Raw genomic sequence first — 16,271 nt, 5'->3', positions numbered from 1 at the left:
AAAAAATATTGATTTTACACAATTTCCTGTGCCTCCAACCAATCGATTTATCTCGACAAAACTTACTAAAAAGTGGGCTTTTTACAACCCTCTTCTAATTTCATATATGTATATATATATCTCTTTTTTGAGAATAGCTTAGACTTTTTAACTATTTAAAAAAAAATAAACGCTCAACATTCACCTATTAAAGTTTATTTTGGGTGATTATATACATAATTACATATGTCATTGAATAGTGCAAGAATGATCATATACATATAATAGCGCTATTCTGTGTGACTGCGGGTCTGTGTGTCTGTTTGTCTGTGTGTCTATTTGTCTGTGTGTCTGTTTTTCTGTGTGTATGTGTGTCTGTGTGCGGTAACGGTTGCCGTACTATAATAGTCGTTTTGATTCAACATATGTACGTCACAGTTAAAACACTACCAACAAAACGTACGAATATAATACGAACATAATGGCAGATGAACAAAAAACTTCCATATATATTGTTTGCTACCAATTTTTCCTCTATGGCAATAAGTCTCTGAGCATTTGGCGCCATCTATTGAAAATTTATTTAATTAATTAATTTTTCTATTGGTGTTTTATATTGTTTATATGTAGGTATTTTGGTAGTTTTTACCATTATTTTTTCATATTAAACAATTAAAAAAATACGACCGCGTGCGGATCGAACGCAGGACCGACACATTTTTTTAAAATTAATAGCTTAATATGCCATAACCCACGCGATGATATTTCATCGGTCACAACACTTAGTAATTATAATAATAAGCATGGTATAGGTCTGTTACCGAGAGTTAGCGCGAACAAATGCGCTTGTGTAGTGTCAGTGAATACATAGGTGTAAAGACCCTTTGTCTCTTTCGCGCGCTTCTGTGTAAGTCTGAGAGCGCGCCAACTCTCAGTAACAGACCTGTAGCTTACTGTGAGCTCGCAGTATTGCTTCAAAGTTGTGAGAACAGTATATAAAATTTTGTAAAAATCGTAATAAAGATATTGTCAACTTCATGGATGGTCACAAAGCGATTGTACAACATAAACGAGACATTGTAAAACGGCAACTTTGGCACGTGTTTTCGTCTCAGCAAGAAATCTTAAGCGACAGAATAAGTTGTTAGACCTTTTTTAAGAGGTTTATTTCAGAATTTACGCAAATTTAGATATCATACCTTAGTATGTGAAAAATACACATACGCAAATATTCAATTAGTCGGATATAGAAAACAATTATTTGCGTGAAAAAAATATTAAATTTATACACACAACTCATGTGTATTTTATTTTAACAACAAGCCAGAGGTAGTTTGTTCTGTGGAAAACTTTTTTTCACGACAGTTTGAAATTGTTGTCTGCTTTGAAAACTCCCCTACAATCGAGTGGCGTGCGCAAACTTTTTTATATTATTCCGCAACTTTTCATTTTTGAATTTGTTCTCGAACAGTATGTATGTAGAAGTGTTTCGCACTGGATATACTTCAATGTGCAGTTTTTGCATATCGCATATAAGAATGCATGTACATATGTATATATGATCAAATAATCCCCAAAAGCAATCAAATATCGCATTCAAAGTAAAATGAGACCGAGAGTTCCGCAGAGCTCATGTTTATTAATTTAGAATCGTGTGGTGTCCAGTGCATCGTTCAACTTCATGTCAAACCTAGACTGTTTCATTAAACCTATACGACCCCTGTCATAGACAAATTCTCATTAAAATATCCCGATGTAGATAATTATTATTATTATGAAGCGTACGCGTTGCGGTGAATAATGTGAAAATTCAATTTGGAAATTTTTCATTAAAATGGTACAGAATTTTCCGTTTTGTGAATTTATGGTTTTTTTATTATATAAATTGCTTTCAATTTAGTCATTTTTAATTCACGACTCTCTCTCTTGCTTTTCTTGACCATTTGCTCTGCTGATGTTCATACGTGTGTACATATACATAAATAATACAAAAGGAACTGATAATCAAAATCCAATATTTAAACTTGATTCATCAATACTTCACGTTTTTAATCATTATATTATATGTCTAATTATTCGTTATAAATAAACATAAGCCAGTAGTATTGTTCGATGGTTGCGTTAATGCTAACCATAATCATCTGATTTCATTGTTGAAACGGTCCCTTATCAAATTAGCAAAACCATCCTATTTACTATTAGTCACCACTATTTGAATTTGATTTCAAATTTATCTAATATATAATTTCGAAAGAGACTTTGTATATATGTATGTAAGGTTTGTTGGTAATCGAAAAAAAAATTTAAGTTTATATGACGATGATTCGATATGTTTGAATTTGAATTATTTATTTTTCGATTCAAATAAATTTAATAAAAAAAACAAATGAATATTTACTATTAGATTCACCATTTTTAAGCTGTTTATAATACAAATACTGAGCGAAGCCGGGTTAAACAACTAGTAATCTATAAACTTATATATGTACAAGTTTAATACCACATGTGAATCTCAGGGGTAAAACATGTAACGCTAAAATATAAATTAAATTATATAAGTGAATTTTTTTATTATGAAATAAAAATAAAAATAAAATTTTGCGTTAAAATTGAGTTGTAAGGTAAAAGTATAATGAATTGCATCATATAAAAATAGTATACAATATTCTCATGTCTTCAGTTCGACAAATTTAAACTACATATATCGAGAAAGCTTTAAATGGGAAATTACTTCTTCCAGTTTTTGATTAAAATCTTACTAAATATATATCATGTAAGTTTTAGCTCTAAGTTTGGGTACAAAAATAAATGATATATGCATATGTACAATATGTAGTAAAAAGGCATATGAAATTTGAGCACCACCCCGGTCAACATTTTCCAACGCACCTACGAATGACGCGAGTTTTCCTCGACGTCGCGACGCCTAGCCTGGACGCTAACGAGCCGTCTCCTGTGGAGATGATGGATGACAGCATGAGGTCTCTTTTTGCTCCTCATCATTCACCGTTACCGAAAAAAATGACTCGCATAACGTCCCTCTCCACTTAAGAGCCGAAAGCAAATGGAAAAAAATCTCATAGTGAGTGTGACTTACTGTATGGAGTTGTGGTTCCTGCTTTTTTTCGTTCGGAGATAAAATGTGGAAATGGTCGCAGCTACTATGGAGATCATCGCAATGGCACTTCCGACGGCTACGTAGAAGGTTCCGCCGGCTGTCACCAACGAATCGGCAGCCAAGCGTACCGAATCGTTTCGCAACGATACCGGCGTCGAATCTTCTGCTAAAAACATAAAAAAAATCATTTAAAAGTAATATTTGTGAAAAATACCTGAAAGAGAATACCTGAAATGCTATTTTACCTTTGAGACATATTTTGTTTCGTTTGAAGTTGAGCCAAATGTCTTCGTACTTCCGGTTGATTGACGTGATATTAAGTTGAATGCGAACTTCTATCTCGGCACTTTTCAGTCCAGTGCATGGCAATTGTACTCTAAATAATTGAAACTGCTATCACATTGTGTACTTCAATTACGCATTACAAATCAAACTTATTATACAAATAAAATTTTAAAATCGACTAACACTGAGCAACAAAAAAATACTGGAGCGGAAACTAATCAATCATTACTAAATTTGACCCACTGAATTCAAATATGACATTTTTTTGTTGGTTTGTTCTCATTTATGAGTTATGAGTGTTTAAGAAAATTGGCAATTTTTTCAGATTTTTTGGCTTTTGCAGACTTTACATATTTCAAAATCTAGTATTGCTGTGTCAAGATTGAGTATTGGAATAAATAGCCTTTTGTATTGATTGGGATTTTTTATTGCTTTAAAATATTTTTAAGTAATTATATGTCATACGGTTATATCGTGTTGCCTTTTTTAAAGACAAAAAGTGGAGTAGAACAATCTCTGCCATTTTAGATGATACACTTATTTACATATATCAATGTGAAAAGGAAAGAAAAAAATAATTAAAAGTAGTTAAATAATTAAAATACGTGTGTGAATATACTCATATATGTAATATAAATACACATATGAAGTTTTAAATGATTTTTATACATTTTTAAATAAATTAATAAATCTGTTGTTTGATCTTTTTAACAACAAATTTAATCAAGCCAATGGACTTTCTTTCTATAATATTACGTTTTTGTTGAATAACTCTTCCTTTTTAATTATTTGATTTTCCAAAAAGCGTAACATTAATTTAATTGAAAATTATAAAAAATTGAGATATAGCCTCACTTATTTAAGGGCCGTTTATTAATTACATATACATATATAATATGTACATGTATATACATATATTTCGGTATTTAAATTTATCAAAATGTTTTATCTACGTATATTATCCCAGAAACGGCTATTAGTATACATCTATCAATTAATCGAACTAGCACTCTACGATATTTTACTACGAAATTAATACAAATTGCATAGTTTTAAGGAAATACGCGATATCATCAAACAAAAGGGAAACAGCTATTCTACGCAGCAAGTTCTCTAGAATTTCGCTCGAATGACGCTTTTGAACTAAAACTTCAGTTATGGTTAACTTTTATGTGTTTGCCTTACCGAAATGTTTGGATAGTAATCGGAACCGTTCCTCTCTCGGTAATGTTGACCTGGGGTGGAAGAAGTGCTCCTTGATTATCATAAAGTACGGTCATCAAATACGGCAACTGCGAAAGCAATTAAACACCCTCAATATATTTTATATACCTATATGTATATGTTAATAAAAATCTAAAATTAAACTACATACATATATTTTCATCATTTGAATAAAACATGAACGCAGGTCTTTCACCTAACGATCCATTTCCAATACAAAGCGTTGTGGGAAGTCTATTAGGATCATAAATTATTAACTAGACTGCTATATGTAAGGGAAGAAATTTTCCCGTCGATTCGTCATGCATTCGTGCTTCGAATCCTTGCATTTTTCAAAGACATTACAAGTGCCGTTTCCAAAGTACTACCTTTCATATTCATCACGGTAATGGTACCTCTCAGATTAAAGTATACAATAGTAAAAGCAAAGCCGAGTGTGTGTCAATCTACATTAGCTACAGTTTCATGGGAGTGGGGAAAGAGTCACCGCGAACATAACAAATTTCCACGGGGGTTGGGAATATAACATTAAACCTTGAGGGAAGCCTCAAAAGCCTCCAGCTTTTCCAACCCCCATAGAACCCACACTATGGCTTAATGAGCCTCCATAAATCTTTGCGGACTTCTTTGCCCGGGAAGGTGACCCTACCCGACGAAAGATGAGGTCGTATACGACAGTAATTTCCTTAAAGCGAATTTTTGAGGTCACCAAATTGCATGCCGAAATTGCTTCCCACAAAGTCATAGATTAAATCCTGAAACATACACACCCTCACTAGTAAATAATAATAATAAAACATTTATCACAAATTTTCATGAATCAACAAAGTCATTTGATAAACACTCGCGTTTGACGAAATTCTTGTTTGCGCTCGGCTACAGTGCACTAAATATGTACATAATAATATTGACAATTTAGAGTAAATATAATAAAAAATATAATATAATAATTTATATTTAATTCATAGAGGAAAAGTGCCCGGAAAATTGTCGCAATATTAAATTAGGATACAACCCTTGAAGAATTTAAGCTGGCGCAAGTCCGGCGAGAGACTTTTGGTTTAATTCAATTAACGCTTGATGAGAGTTGCGTCATTTTAGCGTTTAAGTCTGGATGCTTTTCCGTCAAAAGTGACGGATCAGGATGTTTACATTATATTTTGAGTCCTATTATAAACGCTACATAATATTAGGGTACGTTAAATGGCAACGAAAAGCGATCTCCCCCTCGAGTTTCACTGTTTCAACTCGATACAAAAATATGATTTCATATCTAAACCAAGAATGTATATAGATATTGTAGATGTAAATTTATATTACTTTTTGATGAGAGTAGCGTGTACGTAGATAATTTTATTTATTGCATGAAAATGAACTGGATATTATTTATTCATAAATTAATTATAGTTTCGAGAAAATGCGACACACTTTTCTCATCAATCTTGTACGATATACATAATTCTAAACTTTATAAAGGGGGTTTTTTCAACCAGGGGTAAATTCAGCCTCCCAAGTGATTGACGACATTTAAAAATAGCTTTAAAAAATAGTGAACAACAATATTATGTGTACATAAGTATTGAAAAGTAAATTAAGTGGACTATTTGATTATTTTTCTGTAATTTTTACTCATAGCATTGGAGCAATCTGTAAACTCGTCTTATAGATCGTTCCAATGCTATGAGTATACTATACAGATCAAGAAACACAAAATTTTATATATTAATACATAATTATTATATATTTTTACATTATACATGACATCTGTAGTCAAACATTGCAAAGTGCATTGCAAGCATTTTTATATAATACGACCAATAGGCATTTATACAATACGATTTTTTATACAATAATCATCCATAGAGACATCTATGGAGAAATTTTTGTAGCATTTTTGAATACAAACCAATCTTGAGACGCCGAATAACTCAAGATTTGCGAGAAAAATAGGGGAGGGAATGCCAATTTTACAGGAACTATTTCAATGAAACTCTGATAAAAAACGATCGACCTCGAGTCACAAACCAAGGTCTGGCTGACAGCGGGACTCTAGTGGGAATCGAATCCGTGACACTCTGCTCGAAAGCATAATATGTTAACCACTAGTCCACGCCGCTGTTTAGCATATCTAATAGGTCTAATAGGTCATATCTAATATCGAATAGATACTCCAGTTTTGCATCGACGCTTATTGAATTAAAGTCAATTGACACTTTTGAAATCAAATGCATGTAAATCTTGTATTAAAATAACTGCAAAACCACCGCATAAAACATACTCCCAGGTTTAAATTTAATAAAAGCTAGAATATTCACACGAGTGCGTGCAGGAAAATTTATGTACATGAATTTTCACGGGAAAACAAGCAAATTGATGCGTCGACGGTACGTAGTAGCATAATGAAGTTACACGACAACATCACCATCCCTTGCACCTTGTTCATATATAACCCGAAGTGTAGAGAGAGAGAGAGAGAGAGAGAGTTCGTTTTTTAATGCAATTTATGTTTCAGTGTTGCGAAAGTGCTGGCTTTTAGCGAACTGCGAGCACTCTACGTTACCTTAATTCCATCGCGTTTCTAATAAATGCATAACCGAAAAAAACGAATGCTTCACTGATTTCATATCGCTAACGAGATGAAAATTTATCTACGACGCTAACCAAATATCCCACATATGTTATTGTAGATGCTGATATTTTTCACGTTGTAACTTTTAAACCAGATATACATGTGTGCGTTATAATATAATATATACCTGAGAGAATACTTTTGAGAGTTGAGTTTCCAGACGAATTGAGAAGCCTTAGCAACTTGGTTGGGTGCTAGCTGAGGAATCTGGTTAGGGACTATCGCATAGCTATAGGGTGATTCTACGTATAACACAACATTTATGTCGAAACGGAACGCAGCCAGTCAAATACACCTTTGTTGCATCCTGTTACCTGGTTTCCAATGTTTTATTTAATCAAAATATTTATTATTATTTTAATATCTGAGCGTTTGCATTTATGATAAGTAAAGTATGTATGTGTATATGTATGTGCTAGATTAGACTTCAGTAGGAAATATTTAAGGCTTTGTATATAGAATAACATGTATAATTTGTTCCAGGAAAATATATTGATATGATTTCCTGTTTTCCTAAATAACACAACATACATATGTATATTCATCGATCAGTATTCTTATATAAAAGTGGTTTATACACAAAGAAATATGATTCTACATAAATAGCTCATATAAGATTACAAAAATACATGGATAAAAATAGGCGTTCTATTCTTTGTATTATGTATTATCAAAATAGAATGACATCATATATTATATTCTATATTTGTTACTATATTATACACATTTCCAATGAATTGATATCGTATTCAATATTATATTTCATATGAGAATTATATGCATCATCGAATGAATATATATATGCATGTATGTATAATACACAAAATCCTGAGTTAAAAATAAAGTTACTTGCTTAGTCTCCTAGAAACAAATAAATCGAATTTTTGGTCGTCCGTTATTCGTACTAAATTTCACAATATTTGAATAGTATAAAAATGTGTGTGTTTTGCAAAATTTAATATATAAACAGTGTGCTTAATTTGAGGTAAAAAAATCGGACAAAATCAATTGTGAAGTGCTTTAATTTGTCTCCGAAAAGTGTGAAAATTCTCTTAGCAAAACGAATAAGCATTGCCATTTGTGTTTTCGTATAAAAATTAATTTGAAAAACATTTTCATTTTTAAATCATGTAATAGTATCGTATTAAAAATAAGTGATAGTAAAAGTGCTACGGAGTGCGATATTTGAAGTCATCGATGGAATATTTGCAAGGCTGGGCGATGACGATGACGATGTAATATCAGAACAAGTAGGAAAGCTTTTTATCCAAACCCAAAAAAAACGTAAGTGCAGCAGAATAGACTAGTGGTTAGCATATAATGCTTTGAACATAGTGGTCACGGCTTCATATTTCACTGGTTTCTGTCAACCAGACCTTGGATTTGTGCTCCAGGTCGATTGTTTCCTATTACAGTTTGCCAAATTTATCTGATTTTCATTGAAATGGTTGCAACAAATTGGCAAACTTACCCATTTTCTCGTAAAGTTCGAGTTTTCAGCAATCTCGGATTTCGCTGAATTGTATAAAATGATGCAAATTTACAAATTTAATGTCATTTAATGTCTCTGTGGTTGTTAATTGCTATTTATTTACTCTGTATAATAATACTTTTATCAAATATAAATGTTTTTGGCCAAAGAGGAGCATTGGGGTTTCCTGATAGTTCTTCCTGGTAGAAATAAAATATCAATACTTTGAAATTCATCACATTCAATTAAATGCATTAACAAAATATTTTTTGCATATATTTAGAAGTGTAAATGTTTTTTTATGACAAAAGATAAATTAAATTAATTTTAAAAATAAATAGCATGCTGAAACAAACTTTTTTTATATATAAATATTTTTTTATATATAAATAAAAGTCTCATAGCGCTATTATAGAAAGTAATAGAAAAAAAAATTATTGCCAAATTGTCTCGTTTTAAATTTGCAACAAATTTCTAAAAAAATTGATTTTAATTATGTATGTTCATACATATGTATGTAGTCACAACGTAGTTTAATTTATTTATATACATATGTAGTCATAGCGTAGGTCACAAGTTTGGCAATTGTTTACCGATACCGAGATTAAGGGCTGAAGTCCCAGCCGGAATCGAGTAATTATTCGATTTATATACGCTGCTTACAAAATCTGGATGGTTATTAAATCCAGATCTACCATCTCCTGTTGGAATTTGTCATTTAATTCAACTTAATTATTGTGACGCATATAGTAATATCAGCATCCACTCCCCCCCCTCTTTTTCTCACAAATTCGTCGCAAATCCAACATCCATGTTGATGTTGAATCCGAGATTGTTTAATATACTTATATTGTAGAATGTGTTAAGTATTAATGTACAAGATTGGCCATGGTATTGCTTTGGGGCTTTTATGGTAAAAATTAAATATATTTTAGAACATCTAGATTCTAGATGTTTTAAAATATATTAACATCCTTGTAAATCCTTGTTTTTATATAATAACATCCTTGTAAATTTATCCATCAATATCATATTGAAAATTCATATTTCAGTTACTTTAACAAGTGTCTGATCATGAAAGATTCTAGAAAGTTCATGATCAGACACTTGTTAAAGTAACTGAAATATGAATTTTCAATATGATATTGATGGATAAATTTACAATGATGTATTTATATAAAAAAAATATATAAATGTAGGTTGCAGTTTGAGGGATGCGATTGTTCACACAGAGGGTGTCTCCGGCTCCGGTCGTGTAGCAACACCCGGCGCTTTCCCTCGTCTCGCACAACAACAGACGGAAAATCAATTAACACGCAATTTAAATTAAAACCAATCCGCATCCCAACGTGCAATAACAGCACAGTTATAAACCTCTCGATATCAAATGCAAACCTACAAACTTAGTGTAGTTTTTTTTTTTCGTTGAATTTCGCGAGGCGTTGGCGAATTGCAAATTGCCATAGTTTGGCGACGGGCTTTTTGGCTGCTTTCCATCACAAATGCTACCGATGCTTGTTCCAGTGCTAGTAAGAAGATACGTCTTTTTTATTATATGTGTGCCACGTAGATATCTCGAAAACTCATCTTGAACAATGCATCGTAGACGGAAGTCTCTTCTCGATGGTAATTTCGCATAATAATATTGCCGAACTTTCGCTGTTATTTTCGGACATAAAGTGTTGTGAGTTCGTATTGTCTTTTTTGTATAATACAGCTTTTTTCTGTGTATAAACTTTTTGTTTGAAATATATATACATAACTAAAGATAGAAAATCTTGTCGCTTTTACAACACAATGCTTATTACTTTCAACTTTTAGCTTTAGCTTGGGTATTTTGAAAGTATTGATAAAGGATTTGAATATTTTTGTGATTAGAATGTCGAATATTATTCAAAAATACACGGATTTATATTCATGAGCTTTACAGAAAATTATAAGTTTTAATAACCATTTTGTTTCATAAATATGTATTATATTACTACTACTGATTTTGTTTTTCAATCTGATTCAGGTAAGATATTGAAAAATAATAAATAAAATTTTCAACTCGTAAAAAGATTAGCAATATTTTTAACAAATTATTTGAAATTCAAACTTCAATACAATAATTCTGATAATATTTTATCATTGCGAATAAAAATAAATTTTTACAGTTTGTATTACACATATTTTTCTTAACAATTCAAATTCATTAAATTTATTTCAGTGAATAAAATAGTACAAAATTTACAATATTTTTCACATTACGTATATTATTTGATTTGTTATTATTATTTTGTAAATATTATTATGAATTTCAAAATCCTTCCCCCTTTCATTTCGTAATAGATAGGGGTAATATTTTAATCATTGAAATGGAAAAAACATTTCAAATAATTTGTTTCATTAAAACGTGACCGAAATAAGCTTCGCCATAAAAATAAAATGTTTTTTCAATTATACGCTATTAAACAGTCTTTAGTACAAATCAATAATCGTAATAAAAAATTCACAACATCCAATCTGACATATCTATTAAGATAAATTTGTCATTTTTAAAAGCTTTTTCAGCCGAAAAATGCTTCTATTTTTTTTATTAAACTTACCGGTTGATTGGTGAGACTTTGCCAAGAGAACTCCAAGTCGGAAATTCCAGCCGGTACCGGAACTATGAAGTTCATAGCGTACGTGTTGATCACCCCATCCCTCACGTAGTACAATTCAGCGTTCAGACCTGAGGCAAATTTACAATTCAAATTGCGCAATTTCGACTAGTTAACCCCTTAATTGCCTTCTAGACACGGTTCTCTATCCAATAACATTTCCTTTAAGTTCGATCTATACAAAAACTCACCTAAAAGTTTCATAACTTCTCTCTGACTGATGAACACGTTCAGGTGGGTTAGAGCGAACTCCACTAATATCATGAAGATGATGAAAATTCGCAGAATCATTGCTTTCATTATACATTTACAACGTTTGCTATCGTTTCAATAGATTGCATATATTGTAGTATGCAATAACCGAGTTATTGGAACCATTTAGTTAGCGGCTACTACATAGTTTCCGAGTTAACGATTTGAAACTTCAATCTAGTGTATAACGCGGGGTAGTTCGTTTATTTTTATTGACTCGCTGTACTAGAGTCTAACATTGTTTTCAACATAAAATCAAACTAAAATGTTTTAACTATTTGTTTCGTTTAAGAACGTATAGGTTTCGTCTGAATTTAATTTCAAATTATAAGTGTTGAATATGAAAGGCATTTATATTAAAAAGTTTTTGTTTATTATTGAAATTAATATCACTTGTTTTTTTTTATAATTTAATATCTGGATATCACTAGTTTAAAAGTTGCCGTTTTTATTATTTCGATGGTATAATTACGGGGGTAAGTTTGGCTAAGGGAAGCAAGACCTATTGAAGCCGACTCACACCCGTCGACGCCCAGGGATGGCGTCAAACTGACTCCAATTGAAGCGCGCGCATACTCACCCCTTACAATTCAGGAAAAGTCTGTAAATAATCTTACAAAATCTTGTTGTAAGACAGTAAGATCGCTTTCAATGCATTTTCGTATATAAATATACATATTATATTTATTCATTATTTATGTTTTTAAGCCTTTTCTAATAAATTCAACAAATAAACTAAAGATCGAATAATTGGACAATTAAAAACATTGAAATCGATTTCATTCATACGGACATGAAACATAATTCATAGAATTAGAATAAATAATTTAATGAAAATGAAAATTTTCTTTTATTATAATTTTGACAATAGACACCTGTTGTCAAACTTCTAAAACTAATTTCAATAATTTTATGCTGCTTTATCATAAATATGTGTATAGTGATTAATATTTTTATAATTTTATTCAATTTATTATTATCATTACTTTTAATTTTACAAAAATAAACTATGAAGTCTTTATTTTTAGTATAATAATTTAATGCAAAGTGCATTGCATAGATGTCACTAAGAAATTTGTATTATTTATTTCCAACGTTGACTTATGTACATATACATATGTATGTATTATATATTGTACTTAATGTATAGATAATATAATAGATTGATATACAAAGCATGATATTATAAAATATATTTATTATTATTAGTATACATATTTTATGCTAGCGATGTACAATTAATTTTATGATAAATAAAATCAAAATTAAATTTAACTTAAAAATGTGTTTACAAATCGTAAAAGTAACAGTAGAACAAAAATCATTTTTTTAGCTTTCATTTCATATAATATTTATATTTCAATTAGGTACAATATTCACTTTACGATGAAATAAAAATATACATACCTAATGACTAGATTTAATATTCATTTTATTTTTTTGACGTTATTGCAATTCACCCTCTAAAAAAACATAATATGAAATGACACCTGAAAAATAATAAAACCAAATCAATCGGAAAAAATATATTATTTAATATTAACGATTTACAATTTGTTTTTCCTATCTAGTTTAAGATTGTCGTCGACATTTTACTGAGTCGTTCGCATTTTGCTGCATGTAATTCATAATTATCATAATAAATATTACACAATATTTATATACTAAGAATAAATAGTTTTTTGTTAGTAGTTTAAAGCTTCATTGGCTGTCGAAAAGGATTGTGTATAGAAGTGAACGTTTATAAAATTTAATATTAGTCTCGGAATATGGTTGGGGAATGGAATAAGGGATGGGACAAAAGGAAGGGGATTTTTAACAGGAGGAGGTAGCACGGGTCCGCTGCACATCATCAGCGGGCTAACACCTCGTGATCTTTGGATGCGTACAAAGTCTTAAGTTTCTTTCCTATAATTTAATTTTTACACAGTCTCTGACACTGACGGTCATCCCACTATACTGATGGCATCTCAATTGGCGATCTTCACGAACCCTGGATTATCATAATCGCCTCCGACGAACGTAGTCGTTGCTGTTTTCCTATCAACAGCCCTCACCCTCACGAAGAGGAAAGCAGCTACCAAAGATGCGACAATTAGCACCAACAATAACATGACCAAACCACCTACGAAACTTGGTACTGACATACAAATGGTTTCTGAATCTGAGTCTCCCAGAGATTGTACAATAACAGTCTCATTGTTCTGAGCACTGTTCAATGCAAAGTTGACATCTCCAGGTGCTACAACTTGAATTATTCTACTTGTGTTGACATCGGTCATTTCTTGGGCTTCTCTTTTGTATACTCTACTGACAATTATATGCATGTTATCGTCGGTTCCTCGGCGTCTTCTTGCGCCTTGCAATTGTTCTGGAAGATCATCTACTGATCTCGGTCGTCCTCCTAATGTAACCAGATTACCTTCTGATTGGTCAATACTTCCCGCCCTAATGACTGTATTGTAAGCTTCGCGAGTACCAGGTGGAGGTGGAGGTGGTAGGTGTACCTCATTATTATTTTGAGATAGTTGAGGTGATGGAGACGAAGATCCAGAACCATTTGAAGTCGAAGATGATACTTGAGCTTGGGGTGGTGGTACTACATCTTCTCTATTTTCTGAAAAGGCTCCGGTAGCATCAGCAGGATGGCGAGGATCTGGGAAAGCTGGAGGGACGCCATACTCGGAGTGCGGAAGACCAGGTGGTAAATTATATTCGCCATGAGGAGTTCCATATTCACCTCCTCCCAAGCTGTTTCCTCCTAAAAGTGGTACTCCATATTCCGAAGATAATCCATGTCCAAGTCCAGAGCATTTGGGTTCGGGGCAGTTGTATCTGCATACTTGGATAACACATTGGAAGTGTACGTTCATCGAATCCGGGAATTTGAAGGCTTGGAAATATGCAAATGATACTACCGAAGCTGAAGGACCGAAGTTCTTAATCTTCTGGAAGCGACTCATGATCTTCGGACGTACTACACAGCCGTATTGATCCACCAGTTGAATTGGGGCTCGCTTTCCGTCATGAGCTACACAGTTTCTGACTAACATGTCAAATTTGTTCTCGTCGTCTTTGATAGCCAAAACCATCGTCATCGTTTGTCCTATTTTTACAATGCCTGACACTTCTGATGCCCAAGGTCCTTTTCCGACTTGGATCTGCATCCAGCATTGCAAGTTGTCTCCAAGAAAGTTCGCCGTAACGGCATGCAACATATCAACTTGAAACGGTCTGAATGTTACAGCCTTTTCGTAGAAATCGTACCAGGTGCATCTGAGTTTCCTTGCCTGATCCCAAACTTCCTGCACGTAAGGATCGTACTGGATTATGATAGTGTTCTCCACATAGCTTCCGCTAGGTGTTGGACTTCCATAAGCAGCTACGTTATGATTCGCCGAACTGGACATGCCACAACTGTTGAGGAATATCTCAAAGGTGGCACTCAAATGTCCCGTTCCCGGTTTTAAATGTACGCAATGAGGATCGCTGTAGAATCCTTTGGAGAAGATCATTCCATAGAAGGGCCGATCGAATTCTATGTTGACTCTCATGTGAGTCTTTTCGCATTGGACTTGTAGGTGCTTGATTTGAGGACTATCCGGCGAGGCCAAGGGCCAAGGATCATCGCTCCTTGGAGGTCCTGGAGGACCATATCCTCCGCCTCTGTGCTCCAATGGTAGTGCCGCCGAATCCACAAGTGGTGCGTCGCATCTCGCCTCCTGTGAAAGTCCAATTGTAATTTAAATAATGCGGAATGGCAGCTATGTAGTGAAAGCATGCAGTTTAAAGTGTTTTTTTTTTTACTTGATAAAACTTGAATGAACGCGAACGCTTTATAGATAAGACAATCTTGCGACGGGTGACCCAGAAACCGCTAGAGCGTTAAACGCTCGACAAAGTTTAACTTTTACTTAATAATTTAGTCTGCACTGTTGCAGACAAAAGAAGACAGTAGACAGCGAAGGTCGATTTAATTTTTTCCGCATATTTTAATAAATAATTTTCTTATCAACTTTAAGGGAAATAATATTTACCTGTAACCAAAATACAGCGATGGCCGCAATCAAGTACCTCGTCTTCCTCATTGTGAAACTGTTCGATTTTCAATTTTGTCGAATTTTCTGTAAATAAATAGAAAAAAATTTCAATTAAATAAAAATATATTTAAGTAAATGGGGAAAAAATAAAATGTTGACTATGAATAGAAATAGTCTTAAACTTTCGTTGGTGTTAATAAATTAATAATATGCAGATCACAATCGCAGTTCAGCTCTAGTTGTTTAATTGTTGTGTCAATTTTTACCAACATATGACCTTGAAAAAATGCGTTTGCATTTTTATTTCATTTATGTAATAAAAAAATTGCTATATGTAAATTGATCATTTGGAATATTTCATACGTGATATTTGAATATATGTAAGTATGGTTTGAATATTTATGTCTCAAATAAATGTACGTATTTTATAATTACTCATGTGGAACAGTCTATTTGAAATATAATATAATCATAGTTTTGTGACAAATTTTTATCACAGCTTCAAAAATTGGCTTCTGAAGTGTTCGTAAAAGTTGAGAAGTTAAAAGTCAGTAATAACTATCGTCTAATATTGAATACATTTGTATGAAAGTTTGTACAGTATCAAACAAACACTAAATATGGTGTG

The 16,271-nt window shown here is 32.4% G+C and overlaps 1 protein-coding gene across 1 annotated transcript; it reads right to left on the bottom strand.

Annotated features, from left to right (window-relative positions):
- Positions 1-13,288: 13,288 nt before the first annotated feature.
- On the bottom strand, positions 13,289-15,319 carry LOC143917711 (uncharacterized). Its single transcript, XM_077439292.1, has 2 exons — positions 13,596-15,319; positions 13,289-13,478 (listed from the first exon to the last, which is right to left on the bottom strand). The coding sequence occupies exons 1-2, from the start codon at positions 15,155-15,157 to the stop codon at positions 13,289-13,291; spliced, it is 1,752 nt and encodes a 583-aa protein (XP_077295418.1). The 5' UTR covers positions 15,158-15,319.
- Between the last annotated feature and the right edge of the window lie 952 nt (positions 15,320-16,271).

This window comes from Arctopsyche grandis, chromosome 10 (genome assembly GCF_051622035.1).
Source record: "Arctopsyche grandis isolate Sample6627 chromosome 10, ASM5162203v2, whole genome shotgun sequence".
NCBI lineage: Eukaryota > Metazoa > Arthropoda > Insecta > Trichoptera > Hydropsychidae > Arctopsyche > Arctopsyche grandis.
The sequence above is the reverse complement of the archived record's forward strand: the minus strand, read 5'-3'. Positions and strand labels throughout refer to the sequence as shown.